The sequence below is a fragment of the Microcebus murinus genome, chromosome 8 (genome assembly GCF_040939455.1).
Source record: "Microcebus murinus isolate Inina chromosome 8, M.murinus_Inina_mat1.0, whole genome shotgun sequence".
Taxonomy (NCBI): Eukaryota; Metazoa; Chordata; class Mammalia; order Primates; family Cheirogaleidae; genus Microcebus; species Microcebus murinus.
Window position 1 is genome coordinate 55,848,523 of NC_134111.1, and position 22,105 is coordinate 55,870,627.

A 22,105-nucleotide genomic window follows, 5' to 3' on the forward strand; every position below is an offset into this window, starting at 1 on the left:
CCTGGCTCTTCCAGTCTCCCTCCTGTGCTCCCGCCTCCGGCTCCCAGGGTTTCCAGGCCGCCCGCCCCTCCGGCCCCTGCCAGCCCGGCGGGCGCCTCAAGGGCCGCCGTTCTTTGTCCTTAGGAGGAGGCGGTTTCTTGCCCCGAGAGAAGGCTTCTCCGGGATGCGCCTAGGGTCTGGGAGGCCTGAAGCTCAGACTTTTGGCGGGGATGGAGGACTGGGGCTGGCACTCTAAGAAAAAGATTTCAAAATTCCGAATGTAAAATTGTCGGGGAGCCTCCCCGGGCCTGGCAGGGAAGCTGGGGAGCGCCGGGATATCTGCTCCAGGGGCTGCGGCTGGCGCTCCGGGTCCCAGAGCCCTGCTGTTAGAAGCTGGCGGGGCGTCCTGAGACCCCTCCTCTCCCGCCGTGCGGGCTCCTTTGTCTTCTAGGCTTTCGTCACGAGACGGACGCTGGGCCCGCCGATCCCAGCAGGGCACGTTAGATGTAAACGAAGGCTTTTCTGCGGACCAGATTCCAGTCAGGCGCAGTTTCTGTAGACCTGTGTTGTCCGTGGTAATGGCATCTGCCTGGGATGCACCACCTTTGGTAGGGGTCAGACTACGCATTAGATGTCCTGTCGCCTCTCTGTGGGTTTGCTGGCCCCTTGCAGAATGCCTCCCTGTGTTTACTCGGTGTTCTGGAAGATTGCTTTGCACAATCTCGCATGAAAGGACATTATTAAAAGTAATTTATTTTTTGTTTACATTGGAGCCTTGGATACTGGAAAACAAGTGAAAGATGTTCAGAATGTAATAAAAATTAATATTTTTAATTGGAGGCTTGAATTAAGCCCAGTAGAGCTTCCTCTCCCTCCTATTTCTGTATATGTATGTATGTAGATTACTATCCACCAATGTTACGTTTTAATGAATATCTTATTGGAAGGACTACGTGGTCGCTATATCAAAACATATTGACGTCCACGTATTGCAAAACAGTATTTCAGCACTCAGATTTGTTTCTAAACTTTATTTTTAGCTACAAAATTACTTAAAAACAAGCCAAAACCTTATATAGCTCTTGTTAAAGGTTAAGTAACTGGGATAATAAGGATGAAAAAGAGAAAAATGAAGCAAGACTCCATTTCAAAGAGATGTAGTCTATGTTCCCAACTTCAGAGTAAGAAACTACTAGGTAATAGTTTACACTTATTTATATGTAATATGGCTTTAATTTAGTATTTTATAAAGATCTCTATATAATTGTTTCCCTCTGTTCTGTGAATTTATATTTAACACTTGGTTTTGTAAACACACAAGATGAAAAATGAATGAAATGCTCAATGAAATGTATACCATGAGTATTCCAAACTGCACTTTTCTGTTGCCAGAATTCCAGTGGTGAACTTGTGAAGGAATTCCCTTTGGACTAGGTCCACTGGAGGTGATGCCCAGGACTAATGTTAGTGCCTTAATTGCCTTGTTTCCATAGGGCTATATGCCTCCTTTAAAATTGGCCCAGTGCCAGTGGCAAATCACTCTCAACTGTGATCCTCATCAAAGACTTTGGTCATATTTTAAAATCATTAGTTTTCTGTGTACATTTTAGCGCTATGGCCTGCCATTCCAAATTAGACTTGCTTTTAGTATATCATTTTACACCGTTGATCTATAATTCATTACCTGTGCACATGAGGGGAGACAGTGAATTGTACACTGGTAAACTTCTTGGAGAAACCACGCTTTGTATTTTTAAGGTGTATAATTATATTTAAAATCAAGCAAGGCTTAATTTTGTGCCTGATTTTCTTCTTTGAAAATGGATTTATCTGGGGGTTGCAGTTGATGACGTTTTGATATTAATATGTTTGCTGCTGCCACCAAGAGCTTTGTCAAGCAAGTTGGAGATGGAGGGAGATTAGTTCCTGTTCCAAGCCTCAGTGAAGCTGACAAATATCAACCTTTAAGTCTGGTGGTAAAAAAGAAGCGATGCTTTCTGTTTCCTAGATATAAATTTACCTCAACGCCTTTTACATTGAAAGATATTCTGCTAGGAGACAGAGAAATTGCAGCTGGTAAGTTTAAATGTTTGAGAGTGACTATTCATTCAGCTGTATTATTGTTATCCTAAATATAGGTTGTATATATAGAGATATATGTACACACACTATTTATATTAGTAATATGTATATATTGTCAGTAATAGCAACTATTATGATAGTAGTAATAGTAAGATTAACATTAAGATTAACAATGTCTATAGTTTATATAGTATCAAATCTCTTACTGGTCAGATAATTTGCAAATCTATCAATTGTTTTATAAATTAACCAAATCAACTTAGAATATGATATATTTATTTGTAAAGTGGGATATTATTTGGGTAGCTTACTTATCTCACATGGTCAAATGAGATGAAAGTTATTGTGTTTTATGATTCAGTTATTACAATTGATACACAAATGTATTTGAAGGCTAGGTTATGAAATAAATTAATATTTTGACAAGTTATTCCTTATAAACACTTGTTTTTCTTTTAACCACATACTGGGTCTTGGTGCTTAAGATGTTTTGTAGACTACACAGAAAATTTGAGTTCATTTTAACAATTCTGGCTATTTCTTTTTGTTGTATGACTAATTCAATTGCTATTTTTAATCTTGGTTTGAAATGTTGCCTTTTTCTAACATTTGGGTACGTGAGTCTTCAATTGTAAATTAACGTGTTACTATGTATAATCTACATAAGTTGAATTCAAGACATTTAAAAAAACACTAAGTTCCTTTTTGTAAAGGTATTTCATCTTATCAATTACTGAATTATGAAGATGAATCAGATGTTTCACTGTATGGAAGGCGAGGCAACCATATTGGAAATGATGTTGGGATTAATGTTGCTGGATCAGATTCCATTGCAGTAAAAGCTTCATTTGGTGTAGTAACCAAACATGAAGTGGAAGTATCAACATTACTCAAAGAAATCACTACACGGTCAGTATAATAATCCTGATGTACTTCAGTGTTTTCATTAAATATTTTAACTATATAAACTTCATTACAAAGAATGCTTAAAACATTGAGGTTGTATTTTACTAGTAATTTGCTTGATATGTTTGAAATACTCAAATTAGTAGTATATTCAAACTTTGGATAAGTATAGATATCCAAAATCATTTTTAAAATTTTTCATTGTTGCACAAAATCACTTTGGCTCTACACACATTTGCTAAATTATTAGATTAAAATAATACAGGAATCTGTCTCCAACAAATATACTAAGTGTCTCCTCCAACAGACTCTCAAAAGATAGAATAAGAAGACATTCTATATGGACATGTTTTAAGAAATTATTAATAGAAAGGAAAGGCAGATTATTGAATTTCTTTTGGGTGTATTTTCTGATTTGTTTTAGGCCTGCCTTGATTTACTTTTTGTTAAGGTGAATTGTGAATGAATAACATATGAAAGCAAAAAATGTACCTGGTTATATATAATTAGATGTTAAAGTCTTGTGAATATATCTTCTTTATTTTAGAAAAATTAACTTTGACCACAGCTTGATCCGTCAGTCAAGGAATAGCAGAAAGGCAGTATTGTGTGTGGTCATGGAAAGCATTCGAACCACACGACAGTGCTCGCTGTCTGTGCATGCTGGAATTCGTGGGGAAGCAATGCGGGTAAACCACACTTATTGGGCCTCTCTTAATAAAATGTTGCCATGGGAATTTTTAAAAAGTACTCAGTTTCTAAAGAGATTTGTGTATTTTGTGAAATGTTGAGATGAAAGACCTGCAATTATATAGGATTTTGCATAGCAATGTCTTTGTTTCAGAATATAGGAAAAAATCCAAGAAAACTTGGATTCTAAACAGGTATAATATAATGTAAACAAAACACTAATCCTATTGAAATCTAAAAAATAATTAAAAAATAAAAAAAATAAAAGGGCATGAACAACCCCCCCCCAAACCTCCACTAATTCTTGTGAAATAATGTGTATACTAGAATCTCTCCTATTGCTATTTAAATTTTTCTTTTTCTTTTTTTGTGGAGACAGAGGCTTGCTCTGTTGCTCCAGCTAGAGTGCAGTGGCTTCATCATAGCTCACTGCAACCTCAAACTCCTGGGCTCAAGCAATCCTCCTGCCTCAGCCTCCTATAGTGCTAGGATTACAGGCATGAGCCACTGGGCCTGGCCTAAGTGCTATTTTTAAGAATAAAAATTGAGGCCAGGCGCGTGGTGGCTCATGCCTATAATCCTAGCACTCTGGGAGGCCAAGGCAGGTGGATTGCTTGAGGTCAGGAGTTTGAAACCAGCCTGAGCAAGAGCAAGATCTCATCTCTACTATAAATAGAAAGAAATTAATTGGCCAACTAATATATATAGAAAAAATTAGCTGGGCATGGTGGCGCATGCCTGTAGTCCCAGCTACTCAGGAGGCTGAGGCAGCAGGATGGCTTGAGCCCAGGAGTTTGAGGTTGCTGTGAGCTAGGTGATGCCAGGGCACTCGACAAAGCGAGACTCTGTCTCAAAAAAAAAAGAATAAAAATTGAGTACTTAGACTGAATTTTTTAAAAGTGTTGTTTATACTTGGAATTTTTAAAAGTTGAATTTCTATTTTTATATTAAAATGATTTTTGTAGGCCAGGTGTGGTGGCTCATGCCTATGATCCCAGCACTTTGGGAAACTGAGGAGTTCAAGACCAGCCTGAGCAACAGAGTGAGACCCTGTCTCTAATTTTAAAAAACCAAGAAAATAAAAAAGCAAACAAAATAATTTTTCTAAGTTAATATTATTAATGGCCAAACATGCTTTATTCAAAGCTGAATTATGATGCTGTGTAATGACTTGATGGGATTAAAACCAATTGTTAGAAAGATAGGGTTCAATGATAATCTTTTCCAATCTGTACAAATAAAAGTTCTTTCCAGTACCTATATTCCGCTGCCTGCCAAATTCTGATTAACTTTGGATCATTTTTGAGACACAAACTGAAATATTTACTCGATTATTAGTGATAGCTTTGGAAAATAAGTTGCTTTGGAAAGCTGCTGAAAGCTCTGGGGGCCTTGGAACAGTAGACAGGCTAGGCTGAAAACTTCAACTCTAGCTAGCACTTAAACACAGTTGCTTTCTAAGATTTGCAGTTGAAAGAAAAAGGCTTCTACTCTAGAGAGCATTACTGTTGTGGTAGCACCAGTCATTGGCTCCAATATCAATGTAAGTGGAAAAAGTGGAGAGAAATTTCCTAATGTAGACTGAGTCCCCATTGGACCGCTAGATCTCTGCTGTGAACAGTTTGTTTCAAACAGTATAAGTCTTTACTTGGGGAAGTTTTGTTTTGTTTTGGTAGGATTGTAGGGGATATTTTGTTTCTCTAAAAAGCTACCCTTGTATGTTATGTTCCTTAACAGTGTTTTATTTATTTAATATAGTTTCATTTTATGGATGAACAGAATCCCAGGGGAAGGGACAAAGCTATTGTTTTCCCAGCACATACAACCATAGCTTTCAGTGTTTTTGAACTCTTCATTTACCTGGATGGTGCCTTTGGTGAGTGAATGATCTGCACGAAACACAGATGATTATAGTTTTAAGGAGAATAGAAAACTTTCTCAGTATCTGATAATTACAGAAGAGTGATGTTCTCAGCACTGTCAACCTTATGCTTGAGTGAGGTATCTGGAAAAGCCCTCCCTTCCCTACCTATCCAGCACCTCTTTTCTGCTTCTTAGTGAAGGCTGTAGACTCCTCACTACCTGTTTCAATTATAGATAAAGGCTAAAATGCAATCTGTTGACAAAGTATTCCTTGGCTTACCTGGGGAGATAATCAGTAACCCTCTTATAGGTAGTTTATGGCAAATAGAGGAGTAGGTAGACAGTAAGATACCTGAAGTGTCAGGGTTCCCAAACCAGGGCACCCAATGACAACTTTTCTTACTTCAGTTTTACCTATCACAGACTCAGCTTCCCTCCATGCTCCCTCTAAAAAATAACTTTAAAAGTACAAATACTTCCTCCAAAATTGTCATTTTGTATAAAACCTCGATTTAGAGGTATTATACAGCTCACTTTAGATTTCTCCATTTTACAGGTCTTTAAGGTTAGTTGGCCAACTGGCACAATTCCAGGTGTAGCCCAAAGGATCAAGCAAGGGGGCCCCCTAGCTATGGTAATTTATAAACATTTTTAGACCTGTTTTTGTTTGTTTCTGCAATTCTGTGGGAGGAGTGAATAGGTAGTCCAGAAACAAAACAATATTACACATTAAGTAAATTCTATTTGGAACACTTTAGGCATAAGTTATATTGGGTGTTGGGAGGAATATACACTGATATAACTGATATGTCCATCAAAATTGAAAAGGTACATATACTTTGGTCTTATACTTCTAGAAATTTATCCTACAGATATACTTACACATGTATGAAATGATATGAGTACAAGGATATTCAGTTAATAGCAAAAGTTTGGAAACAATCTTAAGAATACTAAATAAATCATGGTACATCCTTACAAAAGACCACTATGAAGCCATTAAGAATGAGTATAGGTCCTGACATGAAATAATTTCTAAGGGATATTTTAAAGACATATGTATAGTATGTGACTCTTTGGACCTAAAGAGTTTTATATACATACATATATAATCTATACATATTCCTTTATGCTTGTAAAATATATGGAATATTTCAGAAGCATACACAAAAAATTTAACAATGGGTTGCCTTTGAGGTAGAAGACTGTGGTTGGGTTCAGGGAGGGCTAGAGATTTGTCACTGTATCCCCTTTTTGTACTCTTTGAATTTTGTACCATGTAAATATTACCTTTTCTAAATATTATAAAATTTAACTTAAAAAAATACAATGAATAGTTTGTAAAAGAATTTATCACCCCATAAAACACCCTGTGAAAAATGGATTGTTCAATTTATAACATCTTCTAAAATTTTTTTTGTAGACCTTTGTGTCACTTCAGTGTCAAAAGGAGGATTTGAAAGGGAAGAAACAGCAACGTTTGCACTGCTCTACAGACTGAGAAACATACTATTTGAAAGAAGTATGTCCACTGAAGAGTATTTTGAATGTATTTTTTTCTTTCTGTATTAACACATGAAGTTATCTATCCTGTAATCCCATCTGTTAAGGAGAAATTTAAATTTAAAAGCCTCATCATTTCATGACTGATGGTTAAAATTCACATATTTATAAATAGAGTTGGGTTATGTATTTTTTATTTTGATATGTAACACATTTGTTTTTGTCCTTTTAGATAGAAGAGTGATGGATGCCATTTCTCGTTCACAGCTTTACTTGGATGATCTCTTTTCTGACTACTACGACAAACCTCTCAGCATGACTGATATTTCACTCAAAGAAGGGACGCATATCCGAGTTAACTTACTTAATCACAACATTCCAAAAGGGCCTTGCATACTCTGTGGAATGGGGAACTTTAAAAGGGAGACAGTTTATGGGTGCTTTCAATGTTCTGTTGATGGACAGAAGTATGTCAGACTTCATGCAGTTCCTTGTTTTGATGTTTGGCACAAGAGAATGAAATAAAATGAAAAATTCGTATATTTGCTGGTGTTTTAGATGCAGTTGTGCCGAAAACCTTCCCTGAATTATCTAGGTTTGCTTTAACTAAAAAGGGAGAAGAGGCTAGGGGCAGTGGCTCACGCCTATAATCCTAGCACTCTGGGAGGCTGAGGTGGGTGGGAGGATTGCTTGAGCTCAGGAGTTCAAGACCAGCCTGAGCAAGAGTGAGAGGCCGCCTCTACTAAAAATAGAAAAACGTAGCCATATGAGTGGTATGCACCTGTAGTCCCAGCTACTCAGGAGGCTGAGTCAGGAGGATTGCTTGAGCCCAGGAATTTGAGGTTGCTGTGAGCTAAGCTGACGCCACAGCACTCTAGCCCAGGCAACAGAGTGAGTCTCTGTTTCAGGGAAAAAAAAAACAAAAACAAAACGGAGCAGAAAAAAGAAGTTAACTTGTCTGGTTATCATATTCCCCACCTATAAAGTAGGGATGATGACAATAATGTCTATCTCATAAATTGTCATGGAGATTACCAATATTGTTTCTATCATGAAAGGTTTAAATATGAAATTTAGATGTTCTTTCATAAATTTGCCAGTCACTTTAGAATCATTTGGGGGATTTGGATTTAGTCTATTGTTTTAGATAACTTTTTAAATAAGAGGTTTTCCTAAATAATCTGTTTTTACTGAACTTTTAATTCAACATTTAAGGATAAGAATACATAAGTGGCAACTTTATGCTGCTTTAACTATCGCCCTAGGTCTGGTAAAATGAGAAAAATGTGTTAATAATTTAATGTAATCCTAAATATTTAATTGCAGTATCAAATTAAAAGCACACTGAGCTCAGCATGGGGTTCTGTGTACACAGTTAATAGGGTAACAGATAGTAACTAATGGGCTGCCATTCTATGATATATATATGCTTGCTAGTTTTATCTTCATAAAACTCACTACTGTCATTATAGAGTTAAGGCTGATAGGACACATCTATTTCTTCTTTGAAAATGTTTAAAACATTTAACATATTTAGTTCTGAAAGATCTTTTTCATCTACTCTAAGACATCTGAATTTTTCATATATAAAACTTAAGCTATTAATTTACTATCTACCTTTATTAAAATAATAGCAAAAAGAATAATATGTTAAAAGTCCAGAACTCTAAATGTCAGCACTCACTGCTAGGTATATGCATATGAAGGCATAAAATAATTATGTAGATACAAAATACCTGTATACTGTATATGTAGAATGATTAAATTTATTTATTTATTTTTTGAGACAGAGTCTCACTTTGTTGCCCAGGCTAGAGTGAGTGCCGTGGCGTCAGCCTGGCTCACAGCAACCTCAATCTCCGGGGCTCAGCGATCCTACTGCCTCAGCCTCCCGAGTAGCTGGGACTACAGGCATGCGCCACCATGCCTGGCTAAATTTTTTGTATATATATTTTTAGTTGGTCAATTAATTTATTTCTATTTTTGGTAGAGACGGGGTCTCGCTCAGGCTGGTTTTGAACTCCTGACCTTGAGCAATCCGGCCCGTCTCGGCCTCCCAAAGTGCTAGGATTACAGGCGTGAGCCACCACGCCCCGACTAAATTTTTTTTTTAATTATGTAAATGTGAAAGTTTTAGAGTAAATATTTCTATTCATTTAACATCATCTATAATTTTTTTAATACAAGTTTAAAAGCACTTTGCATGAAAACAATGGAACAGAAAGTATAGAATTATAAAGTTTAGATTATAGGATAATTTCCATATATATTTTACTGTATTTTGGGGGGGCAGAGTATATTATTCAAATTAAATGAGTATACTGAACAAATAAAAAGGCTCTAGTGACTTCTTAAATATGGATATAGAGAATGGGGTTAGTTTCCAGACCAAAATATAAAAATGTTGAATTATCAATTTAGTTTACCTCAACTGAGCAGGTTTTTCTGAGGGAAGTAAAGACTGAAAAGAGTTGATGATTAAGCAAGTGAGAAAGTGTTAGAAAATTTGAGTATAGAAATGAAAAAATACTGAGAGGAAATAAAAGTAAAGATTTCTGTTTTATGAGGTGCCAAATTCTGTGCTATATATATGTGATACCTACTAATTTGGTGGTTTTTGTGTTACCTCTGTACTTTTCAGTAATATATCTAAAGAGGTTAAAAGATGAACAATGGCTCGGAAAGAGCAAGTTTCAGAAAACAGAAAAACCTTTATTTGTTTGGAACTCACTTGTTTTTTTTTTTTTTTTTTTTTTTTTTTTTGAGACAGAGTCTTGCTTTGTTGCCTAGGCTAGAGTGAGTGCCATGGCGTCAGCCTAGCTCACAGCAACCTCAAACTCCTGGGCTCAAGCAATCCTTCTGTCTCAGCCTCCCAAGTAGCTGGGACTACAGGCATGCGCCACCATGCCCGGCTAATTTTTTCTATATATATTAGTTGGCCAATTAGTTTCTTTCTATTTGTAGTAGAGACGGGGTCTCGCTCTTGCTCAGGCTGGTTTCGAACTCCCGACCTCGAGCAATCCGCCCGCCTCGGCCTCCCAGAGAGCTAGGATTACAGGCGTGAGCCACCGCGCCCGGCCTGGAACTCACTTGTTTTGAACAGAACTTTTACTGCCTGTCCATACTTTCCTACATAGGCAATATGCAGAATCTTTTATGTTCCAGTAAATATGTGTGCTGTTGCTTTGGTACCAACGTGATCTTCTATAGCATCTCATAGCCAATGTTCTCAACAAGTTGGATCACATCATGATTTGACCATGACACAAAATGGCCATGGTACTGTATCCTCATTTGTAGCAAAAATAAGTTTTATACATTTATCAAAATTTGATGACAAGCCGGGTGTGGTGGCTCATGCCTGTAATCCTAGCACTCTGGGAGGCCGAGGCAGGCAGATTGCTCGAGGTCAGGAGTTCAAAACCAGCCTGAGCAAGAGCGAGACCCTGTCTCTACTATAAATAGAAAGAAATTAATTGGCCAACTAATGTATAGAGAAAAAATTAGCCGGGCATGGTGGCATGTGCCTGTAGTCCCAGCTACTTGGGAGGCTGAGGCAGCAGGATTGCTTGAGCCCAGGAGTTTGAGGTTGCTGTGAGCTAGGCTGACACCAGGGCACTCACTCTAGACTGGGCAACAAAGCGAGACTCTGTCTCAAAAAAAAAAAAAAAAATTTGATGACATACCAGTTTGTAAGGATCATCATTAATCACAAAAATGATGTGAAATGACGTAACACAAAGAAAGAAATACCTAGAGAAAGGGAACTGGAAACTAAGAAATTCCATGGCTTCAATTTAAAACTATCAAGATAAAAATTTAGAGGTGGTATAGATACTTTATACAAGCCTACGAAAAGAGGAATGGCGCATGTATAAGATATGAAGGAGTAAAGACCCAGAGCAGTATACACTGCATGCCTGTTCTAGGATAAAATGCAAAGTCTGGTCAAATGTCTTTGGACATTCCCCACTGAAACAAATACTCAAGGCCAGAAGCTTGCACCAAAGAGTGCAGAGACTGTTGATGTTCTCTGTGGGATAGAGACATAGAAACAATATCTTCTTGCAGGTGACAACCAATATCTTGTTGCATGTGTATGAAGACTCTTTGGTACTGTTATTTTTATATTCCACTATCCATAATGTTGTGAAATGTACAAACAAATGAAATGCTAATTTCTGGGTCCTTACTGGATATTTTAACAATATGGGGCATTTTAACATTTAAAATATTAACTGGCTATTTACATGTTTATACATACTTATTAAGGTTAGAGTTGGGAAGAGCTTGAAGTTTTTTGACAGACCGTACATATCTTTCTATATCCTGAAGGGGGGAAATTGCCTGCTGGGACACAGAAGTCTATTATATGGTGCTGCAATTCATGTTCACAGGATAAAACAACACGAAACACAATCATACCTTTACTGAAAATTAAATATGCAAAACAGCCTCACATTTATTATATCAAAATTACATGTATCGAGGGGATCAAAATATCTTCTCACCAGGGAAAAATAGAAAACACAATTTGGGAAAAACTTGACTTTGTTTTATATATAAAATATAGTAAGTAGCTAAAAAAAAATAGAAATAAAACTGTAGAAATAAACGTTTGCTACAGTTCATCATGTTGGTATACATTGTATTCCTTGGGAGAAATGAAGCCATCACCATCGTGGTCATTCTTCTTAAAAATATCTTCTAAAACTGCCTCTTGATATGACTTGTCACGTGGCTTCTCATCCTTTTCAAATTCCCTTTTCAAGTACAGACTTATCTAGAGGGCCAAAATAACATTTTTTAATAAAAAGTTATCAGTAAATTTCCAGTAACTTTGAGGAATGCTAACAATAATGAAACTCATACCCAAGACTACTTATAGTTAAGCGACACAAAATTTTTAAAAGCTAATTGAAGTTATTTATTTATTTTTTTAACCTTTGAGGCAATTTTCTGGAGAGAAACAGGTTTTCAAATTAGCTTCCCCTGAGGTTATAGATAATTAGTGGTACATAGTCAAAGATTAGCGTTTGAATTGAATTTTGTTGAAACTAAATGCTTTCCAATAATGTACACTGTTCTCATTATCAAAGGAAAATCACTCTTAAGGATTTCCATTAGTAAATAAAATTTAAATTGGCATTTTTATAATCTCTAAAAGTAATGGTTATATAATCAATAAAACCCAACCATGGGATTTGAAATTTAAAAATTAAAAAAATTTTTCTATCCTTCTATATCACTCCCCTAAATCTACATAGCTATGACAATCTCTCTAATAATAATATCAAATAAAGAACAGACATTCTGAAGCATTCCCTGTTTCTTTATACAACAGGAAATTTCTCTACGCAAACACACAGTGAAAGTATTATCCACTGCAGTAGCTACATGTGATTACTGAGCACTTGAAATGTGGCTAGATCAAACTGAGATATGTCATTATTATATAAATGTAAAATATACAATAAATTTTGAAGACAAAAATATTGATAATTTTTATATTAATTTCATGGAGTAATATTTTAGATATATGCAGTTAAGATATATCATTAAAATTAATTTTACCCATGTCTTTTTACTTTTTAAGATGTGGCTACTAAAAAAATTAAAATTATATATGTGACTCAATTAGGTTTCCATTGGAAAGTGCTAATCTATATAACTAAAAAAAGCTATGCACAATGATCTGGAAAGAATGCTCAGGAAGGCTAGCATTTTAGAGGTGAGAGTATTTCTGAAAGCTAGAGTTGAACCCTCAGAAGTTTTCAGCAATACATATTCCACCCTCAATCCATTGTGAGTAGACTTTATTTTGGGACAATCAATGGACCTTATTGAAGGATGTATCAACTGTTCTCAAATAAGGCTTTGGTCCTATATGAGGGAGACTTTTTTTTTCTTTAGTAATCCCACATAGGTATAAAGAATATTAAATAGCCTCAAATATTCCTCAGATTCTAAATTATTAAATTTAACTTTTCATAACCAGTATTGCTGATGCTAAAAATCGACTCCTTTTCCAGTACACTAGACTACAGAGGTACAAAAAGGTAGTAGGTAAGAACATGACCTTAATTTTGCTAGTAATAGGTCCCACACTACTTCCGTTTTGTACTTTAATAAAATACTATATTTCTCTCTCCATCCTCCTCACTTTATTTATATTGAAGAAATAATTTGCTAAATCTTTCTGAGGATGAAGAAAGGAAGCTTCTTTTAGTTCATGTTTCAAATCTAGGCTTTGCCATGTACTAGCTATGTGCTCTTGAATAAATTATTTAACCTCTCTGACCCTTAGTTTTGTCATCTGTAAATGGAAAGCAGTAAGTACCTATATTGTAGGATTGATGTGAGGATTGCAGTAATGATTATTGGGCATCAATAAAAGATTGCTAGTCTTTTTTAAGTGTGTGAAAATTGCTCTCATCCATCTGGTGAAATAGCTGATCCCTGAAAGACATCTGAGGAAATTGTAGCTAAGCAAGTCACTAATTTGGATTTTCACTGCTTTTATTTCCCGAAAAGAAGTGAAGATCCTTTAATGTCTGCTGAGTAGTATTGACACTGCAGAATATGGCTCTTGGTGTGTCTGTGATAAGAAAGGGTCTGTGTGCACAGGCTGAGCCTTTGGGTTCTATCTGAATTCACCTGCAGCTACTGAGTCTACAAAAGGTGACAAGGAGTCAACAGACAAGTACACACTGGGAACAGTTTGCCACCCTTCTAGCTGCCCTTTTAAAGGAACAGGAGATGTTCTCTTTTCCCTCTTCCATTCTTGGCCAACCAGTGTGATTCAGGGAAAAGTCCTTACTAATAGCCAGGAGGAAGAAGTGAACTTGGTAAAGAGGATTGGAGAGGGAAGGGGAAAAAAGAAACAGAGAAAAAGGCCTTACTCACCAAGTGAAATCAACCTAGTTGCCTTTTATAATACTTACTTAGGGGCAGTTATGCATTTTGAATGCTTCCAAACAAGTTAAGAGGGGAGACAACTGGGTTATTCGTTTTAAGCAAGAGTCAGTGGGACTAAGTAAGGCACTAGACTTCAATAAACAAACAATTAGGCTTGAAACATTCATGATTTTCCCCGAAAAAGGCAGTGAGGGCCCAAGGTTAAGAATACAATAGTGAAGCCAGATTGCCCAGGTTGCAATCCTGGTTTTGCCACTTACAGCTGTGTGATTTTTGGCTAGTTCACCTGTGTGAGCATTTTTTTTCCCCATCTATAAAGTGAAGATAATGATAATAATGTCTACCTCATAAATTGTCAAGAAGATTAGATAAATTCACATACTTAATATGCTTATAAGAAAGAATACCTGGCACTGAGAAAGTGTGAAAAAAATGTTATCTATTATTCTTACAGTATCTTTATTAATCCCCTTAATTCATACATAAGGCTGAGATACAGAAGCTAGGAAGCTGAACTCCTGGCTCCTGTTCTTTTTTTTTGAGACTGAGTCACTCCATCACCTATCTGAATTCACCTGCAGCTACTGAGTCTACAATAGGTGACAAGGAGTCACCTGGCTAGAGTGCCAGGGTGCCTAGCTCACAGCAACCTCAAACTCCTGAGCTCAAGCGATCCTCCTGTCTCAGCCTCCAGAGTAGCTACAGGCACATGCCACTGCACCCGGCCAATTTTTCTATTTTTTTTAGTAGAGACAGGATCTCCCTCTCACTCAGGCTGCTCTCAAACTCCGGAGTTCAAGCAATCCTCCCACTTGGGCCTCCTAGCGTTCTAAGATTACAGGTGTGAGCCACCATGCCCAGCCCCTGGCTCCTGTTTATCAACTTTCTAGCCCATCCAATTCAAATTTTTGCTAGCTCTTTTCAAAATCTCATGTAATCCTCACAATCCTACGAGGTGGAAATTACTCCCTGCTACAAATTCTTATAAGTGCTGCTTGAAAAAGAGATCCACTCTTGTAGTCCATAAATTAGAAGAGTCCTGTAGAGATGAGTAATTTGGGATTGTAATGACCCACTTGCAGAAAGAAAGGCAATTGAACAGGATAGGATAACTCACAAGTTTTATATTGGAAAATAATATTTTTATTATCACAGTGCTTAGAGTTTTAAGTAGCCAACTCTATAAAAGCAGTGATCAGAGGCCATGCTAGGTACAAATAAAATATAATAGTTGTAACACAGATGTAAATTGTGATGAAAAAATTAGACTGTACACATGAAATTTGTTTGAATTACCTCTGTTTTAGAGAGTTGCCTGTCATTGTCTGTGTCTATCTGTTTGAATGTTTCAACGCTCCGTGGTCCTTTGGTCACAGCATAAAGTTCAATCTCAAAAATCAATGTCGCATCAGGTGGAATCTTTCCTTCCGCTAAGGGTACAAATGTTAACTGTTTAACATACATGAAGATACAGTTCAAATATTTATTCACAAATAGCCATTATAGTATTATGATTGTATTACTTCATATTTATAAGGACTACTTTCTAAATACTTAAAAAATTTTCTAGAAGACAAGAAAAAAAATTTTTTTTTCTAGAATTTTTGTCTAGAAGACAAGAAAAAAGTGTTTTTTTGCCTTTTAAATATTCTTTTTGTGTTTTTTCCCTTTTTTTAAAGGAATTTTCCTCATGTTTTTAAACCAAGTCAATTCAAAAGACCTATGGGACTACTATTTCCTGATTAAATTAAAATAAATACAAATCATGTAATTTTTATTAATGCATGGATTTTTTATTAATACATTGATACTGCCCTCCATATCAGTAGGTTCTGCATCCATGGATTCAACCAATCTCAGCTTGAAAATATTAAAAAGAAAAGGATGGTTGTGTCTGTACTGAACATGTACAGACTCTTTTCTTGTCATTATTCCCTAAACAATACAGTATAACTATCTATATAGCATTTACATTGTATTAGGTATTATAAGTAACCTAGAGATGATTTAGTGTGTATGGGAATATGTGCAGAAGTTATATGCAAATACTATACCATTTTATATGAGGGACTTGAGCTTCTGTGAATCTTGGTATCTGAGGGGGTTCTTGGACCCAGTACCCCATGGATACCAAGGGATGACTGTACACTTCTGTTATCATACAGAAGAGGGGTAGTGCAGAAAACAAAATGCAAGGGCAGAAAAATTTTAAAGTGTAGATGAGTAATCACTTAGAAAATGATTCTGTGTAGTTATTTGGAAGCATAAATAAAACATGAGTATCAATATATTTGTCTTTCAAATTTCTTATAGACATTAAAAAATAAATACAATGACAGAAAAACCTAGTAACAATTTTACAAGGAGATTTCCTTTTTTTTGAGACAGAGTCTCACTCTGTTGCCCCAACTAGAGTGCCATGGTGTCAGCTAAGTGTTCTCCTTAAGTTAACCTTTTTGCTGATGGTGCAGATGATTTAATAAGCTATGGGCTATTTCAGATAAGCATTTCATAAAAATGACTTGCAAAAATGACTTGCCAAGAGGCAGTGGGTAGCTTGTATCATGAATATATATTGCCAGGGTCTTACATGATGCCTGATCTATTATAGGCACTCCAATATTTGCTGAATAAAGGATCCATGTTGTTTATTTTAAAAATTGCTAAGTATGTCCTTTGAAGGAAACAGCAATTTGTTTAAAAAAGTGGAGAATTCTTGCTAAAATCTTTATGTAGTCCAAAGAGAAAAGAGGTTGTAAGTTAGAACCAAAAGAAGAGCATCAGTAATTTTCAAAGTGAAGACATAGAAAAAAAAAATCTACACATGTATCATGTGACTAGTGTGAAAGTTCTAACCTGAAGTACCACATATTATCTGACTTTAGAGTAAAAGAGCTGGGGATTGATTCAGTTTTTACAAAACCCATTCCTATTCTGTCTAGACTCCTAGATAGAAAATCTCCTTATGACAGAACAATAACTTCTCTTGACAATAATGAAAGACAAATTCAAAACACAAGTTCAAATTTCTTACAAAAAAATCACAGGTATATATGAAGTTCCTAAATAATTTTACTGTAAACATAGAAAATACTGCCAATTAGTTTTTTCTTGCAAAAAAATTAAAGTATATAAAAGAAAAATATGCATTTGCTATAGAATTACTTAGAGAAGCAGATCAAAGAAGTAGGTGTTAATGTAAAGAATCTATACATACCACATATATCGTTAATTAAAGCACTAAAAGTCACATGCATTTGAAGACATGCAGGGGTGCTCTGTGAGATGAGGCAAGGATATTTCGCAGAGGAAAGACTTCTTCAAGTACTACCTAAAATAAAGTTATAGCTAATGTTAGGTCTTAATAACAACTTACTTTTAAAAGCTTATTTAATCAAGAAGTTGTTTGTTAAACACTTACTTATGGTCTATGCTGCAACTTTTAAAACAATGTAAGCTATGTAACAATCCAAGCTATTGTAATACAGGTGAGGCTAGCAGTTAACTACAACATACTTTTTTGGGCCTCCGTTTCCTTACATGTAAAATGAAGGTGCAGGTGGTCTTTCTGGTGAGATTCGTCATTTTTATGTTTATTGGAGACCCCCTCAAATTGAATATGAACTTTGACTCAAATCAAGCTTCTATATATCTGTAGCAAGCGTCTGATTTATTAATAGTATAGGTAGCCTGGGTAATCTTTCATATCTAAGCATAAATTAGTTTATGAAAAGGATAAACTAAGTAGTCCTTCCTTTGCCTTAGGGAAACAGACCCAGGATGGGGACCTATTGATGAAGGGTGTGGGTGTTTTAGGCAAATAGGGGAATGGGTGCTCTGATGGCAGGCAGAGCGTGGAGGCATGTGATGAGACAATACAAGAGAGAAGGGGAAACTCTGAAAATGAAAATGAGAATAAAAGAGACTGAAAGGCAAACTTTGCCTACATCATTTTGCCTGGATGTGGCCTCAACTCAACATAAACTTTTTGGACAAAAATTTCATTCAACTTAATTCATCTTGTATTTTCTTTCTCTCTCCCAGGTTCCTCTAAATGAAAACAGGGTATACAAATGATAGTACTGTGGGAGCTATTTTGATGAGACCAGATGATTGGCAAACACATTGAAAATAAAACTATTGTTATCTAGAACTGTCTCATTAGGAGTTTTAAGTTTGATTGGGTCTGACTTGCAGCACTGACCTCCCTCCAATCCAGTTTGAGCCAGTGATCCCTCCGGTCTTGCTGGAAAGAACTCTTAATGACTAAACTAACAGCCTCAGGGAGGGCATGCCACTTCCATGAAATTTTCGGTAGTAGCCATATCTCATCGTAGAAAATTAATCTTTATATACTAAATATTTCAAATAGGTGGAGTTAGCAGGGGCTCTAAACAGGGTTAGGAGGCACAGATTCTTTCTGTACAGCCTTCACACAGAAATAGGGAGCAAGGGCCTGAGGATATAGAATCAGTCCTTATCACATTACTTATCCTCCCCCTACCATTTACAAATTTCCCTCTCTATTCTGCTATACCTAATGTTAGTAATTTAAAAAATATATAATTTTTGAAAAATTACTAATACACATGATAAAAATTTCAAACAGTACAAAATACTAGAGTGAGAAGAAAGTTCCTTCTCACCCTTGACCCTGAAGCCTCCTTCCCAGAAACATTTAATGTTATCAGACAACTGCATATCCTTCTAGATACAGTCTGTGTAGACACACAGTTATGTGAAATTCCCCCTCTAAAATGCAAGCATGGAGGATTGGGAGGGAGTAGAGTTGACTTTGTTCACCACCTAGTGCCTAGAATAGAGCCTGGCACTGATGCTCAATAAATATTCTTTGCAGGAATACATTCTGTCCCGCTTTATTGTTAACATATTAACATGTATAGCTCTACCTCATTCTTTTTACTAGTTGCATGGTAATTTTTTGTATGGATATAGCATAATTTACTTAATTTCTTACTGATGGATACTTAGATACTTTCCAGTCTTTTGCTAGCAAAAAAAAAAAGTCTACAATGAATGTTCTTTTACACACACCTTTGTGCACATTCCTGGAAATGGGACTACTGGGTCAGAAGATATGTGCATTTTCACTTCTGAAACAAATTGTTAGATTGAATGATTTACATTCCCAGCAATAATGCCTGAGACTGCTGGTTTTTCCATGCCTTTGCCAACTTTTTTATTTTTATTAATTCAATGGGTGAAAAATGGTGCCTCATTTTCGTTTTAATTTCCCTTTAGGCCTGGTGTAGTAGCTCATGCCTAAAATCTCAGCACTTCTGGAGGCTGAGGTGGGAGGATCACTTGAGGCCAGGAGCTTGAGACTAGCCTTGAACTCCTGGCCTCATATGGGGTAACATAGTGAGACCTCATTTCAAAAAATAATTCCCTTTAATTATGAATAAAATTAAGTATTCTCACAGGTTTAAAGGCTATTTATATATTTTTTTGTATGGATTTGGTTCATTTCTAGGAATAGGTCATTTTTATTAATGGTTAGTAAATCTTCATTCATACATGTTGCAAACAATTTTCCCACTTGCCTTACCTAGTTTTTCTTCTCATTCCAGGATTTTAAAAATAGGCAAAATGTTGAAAAAGTAAGTTCATTTCTTGAATATTTCAAGGCTTGTCCTGTATTGGGGTAATAGTGACTGACAACTTATCATATCTCAGATATACCTTTTACAATGTTAGAGTGCTATCTTTGCATTCCAAATTCATATGTTATAGTTTCCTGGGTTTTATAACTTTGGTACTTCTTACCAAAGATCTGTGTCATAAACATTTATGTAATAATATAACATACTAAAACCAAATAAAAATGCCTAAGATCGAATTTATAGAATATACACAATCATTACGATGCTGCCACAATATAGGGGAAATAACGCTGGCTAGAGATCTATATACCAAAGATGTCTTATTTTCTTTATAAGTAAAAAGAGGGGCTGGACTGAACTAGATACAGCTATAGAGTTCTGTGATTATTTCTTCTATGATTTGTTTTTATTTTTTTCAAGATTTTTTTTGGTTTTTAATTGTGGTAAAATACACATAACATAAAATTTACCATCATAACCATTTTCAAGTGTTATTTGTTCAGTAAAGTACACTCACACTGCTGTGTAACCAATCTCCAGGGCTCTTCATCCCGCAAAACTGAAACTCTATACTCATTGGTCCATATCTCCCATTTCCCTCTTACCCAGCCACTGGCAACCACCCTTCTACTTTTTGTCTCACCACTTGAGGTACCTGGCATTAGTGGAATCATACAGTATTTGTCTCTTTGTGACTGGCTTCTTTCACTTAGCATGTCATCAAGGTTCATCCCTGTTGTAGCAGGTGTCAGGATTTCCCTCCTTTTTAAGACTGAACAATATTCCATTGTATGTCTATCCTCATTTTGTTTATCCATTCTTCTGTCTATGGACATTTGAGTTGCTTCCATCTTTGGCTATTGTGAATAATGCTGCTATGATCATAGGTGTACAAATATTTCTTCGAGACTCTTTCAATTCTTTTGGACATGTATACCCAGAAGTCTATGATTTATTTTTAAATATGACTAAAAAAAGAAATGGAAATTAAATACCTTACCATAGCCTTCCTTTCCATATGCAAATGAAGGAGGTATAATCACTTTTCGCTTTTCTCCAGGGCACATATCCATCATAGCAATGTCTAGGCCTTTTATGACTTGTCCAACACCAAGGACAAACCATTTGGGGTGGCCTTCATTTTGTGTCCGGCTATAATAAAAAACAATACTTAGGTAATCTGATTTTAAGAATCAAACTTTAAAATATAGCTAGGCATTTAAAATTGGAGTCCTCTCTAACATTGTCTCTTTCCCCATAACAGCACTTTTTCTAACCCCCCTGATGGGGTATGTTTGGTTCAAACTTCCCTGTAATTGCCAGAAAGCAATATGATTTGCCCAAAGATAGTCATTAGGGGTCATTTGTTTTATTGTCATCTTTCCAAAAACTACCCAACAGTTAACTTTTTAATGGGTTTCTAGCCACTAACTAGCTGCATGGCTCGTACAAATAACTCATTTTAACTTCTCTGGGTTTGTTCTAAAAATGATGGAGCAGGTATAGCCTCAAACGATCATTTTAATGGTAGTTTTAAATTTTCTTATTGAATCTCTCTATTTTATTCTAAATGGGAAGAACAAACATTTCCCAGTCCTGTCTTGCTAAGACATTCTCCTTCTGAGTAATAAAGCATCAATTAAATCAGAATAGGCAGCCGGTGGGACGAGGGAGCAGGCGGGAGGACCAGGGCCCAGCAGAGGTCACAAGGGAAGTCATTGTTGTAGTGGCGTCTTGATACAGTTAGGAAAGTGGCTCCCAGCTTGTAAAAATCGTGCTTCTGAAGGTCAAAATAAAGTATCTTTAACTATCCTATGTAATCTTCTGTAAAGACTCGAACTCTCAGGAAAGAAAAATGTGAACATCCTTACTGGCAGTAACTTGACTTAATTCTAGACATCCTAGGAATAGTGGTGGTGCTTAGAGGTGTGTGGATGTAGTGTATTTTTGATAATTTCTTCGGCTAAGATTTTCAATAATTTAAAAAGTAATATTCAGTTTATTATAACCCGATTCCCCCACCCCCGTGAAAAAAAGGTTCAACTCTTACTGTTAAAAAAAAAAACCCATGAAACCCAAACAACAAACGAGACGACCAATCAATTAGGCTTCCGGTTGGTAGAAAGGGGCGAGACCTTGTGCACCTACCCGACGCGGAATCAGTTCGCAGCATTTCCTACCTGCAGTAGAATTTCGAGCCGTCTTTAGCCAAGTAGCCATCGTAATGGGCATTTAGTAGGTCTCCCTTCTTGCTTGTCTTGGAACAGTTTTCCGGACGATGCAAAACTTCTATTTTCACTTCCCCCGTACTTTCCTCTTTCGTTTGTCCCTGGGCAGTAAAAAAGCTCCACAGGTAAAATAAAATGACTAATCTGAATAAGAAATGCATGTTTTCTCCCCGAAGAACAACGCACTCCCTCCGGCGTGTCACTCGCGCCCCGTGGCTGCCCGGCCGCCAAGTTCCGACGCGTGGCAGGCATTGTCCCACGTCACAAAGGGTCCGGGCGGGGCTGCGCGCTTGGCCCCGCCCCTCCGCGCTG

The 22,105-nt window shown here is 36.5% G+C and overlaps 2 protein-coding genes across 3 annotated transcripts; one reads left to right on the forward strand and one right to left on the reverse strand.

Annotated features, from left to right (window-relative positions):
* The first annotated feature begins 40 nt into the window (after positions 1–40).
* PJVK (pejvakin) lies at positions 41–7,683 on the forward strand. Its single transcript, XM_012785860.3, has 6 exons — positions 41–2,055; positions 2,775–2,970; positions 3,515–3,656; positions 5,416–5,533; positions 6,944–7,042; positions 7,256–7,683. The coding sequence occupies exons 1-6, from the start codon at positions 1,845–1,847 to the stop codon at positions 7,546–7,548; spliced, it is 1,059 nt and encodes a 352-aa protein (XP_012641314.1). The 5' UTR covers positions 41–1,844; the 3' UTR covers positions 7,549–7,683.
* Positions 7,684–11,437: 3,754 nt separating this feature from the next.
* FKBP7 (FKBP prolyl isomerase 7) lies at positions 11,438–22,072 on the reverse strand. Of its 2 annotated transcripts, none has more exons than XM_012785859.2 (4): positions 21,746–22,070; positions 20,566–20,717; positions 15,238–15,371; positions 11,438–11,806 (listed from the first exon to the last, which is right to left on the reverse strand). In XM_012785859.2, exons 1-4 carry the CDS (start codon positions 21,952–21,954, stop codon positions 11,645–11,647), a joined length of 657 nt encoding a protein of 218 aa, XP_012641313.1. In that variant the 5' UTR covers positions 21,955–22,070; the 3' UTR covers positions 11,438–11,644. The 2 variants fall into 2 exon arrangements, 1 of the variants encoding a protein (XP_012641313.1); XR_012920580.1 differs by lacking the exon at positions 11,438–11,806 and adding an exon at positions 17,159–17,272 and having other exon boundaries at positions 15,260–15,371; positions 21,746–22,072.
* Positions 22,073–22,105: the final 33 nt, after the last annotated feature.

Excerpts from the sequence above, each read along its gene's own strand:
- PJVK (XM_012785860.3), top strand. The coding sequence starts at position 1,845 with ATGTTTGCTGCTGCCACCAAGAGCTTTGTCAAGCAAGTTGGAGATGGA. Across the intron at positions 3,657-5,415 it reads TTCGTGGGGAAGCAATGCGG|TTTCATTTTATGGATGAACA; the intron begins GTAAACCACACT and ends TATTTAATATAG. Across the intron at positions 5,534-6,943 it reads TTACCTGGATGGTGCCTTTG|ACCTTTGTGTCACTTCAGTG; the intron begins GTGAGTGAATGA and ends TTTTTTTTGTAG.
- FKBP7 (XM_012785859.2), bottom strand. The coding sequence starts at position 21,954 with ATGCATTTCTTATTCAGATTAGTCATTTTATTTTACCTGTGGAGCTTT. Across the intron at positions 20,718-21,745 it reads GGCTCGAAATTCTACTGCAG|CCGGACACAAAATGAAGGCC; the intron begins GTAGGAAATGCT and ends TTTTTATTATAG. Across the intron at positions 11,807-15,237 it reads GGCAACTCTCTAAAACAGAG|ATAAGTCTGTACTTGAAAAG; the intron begins GTAATTCAAACA and ends TTGGCCCTCTAG.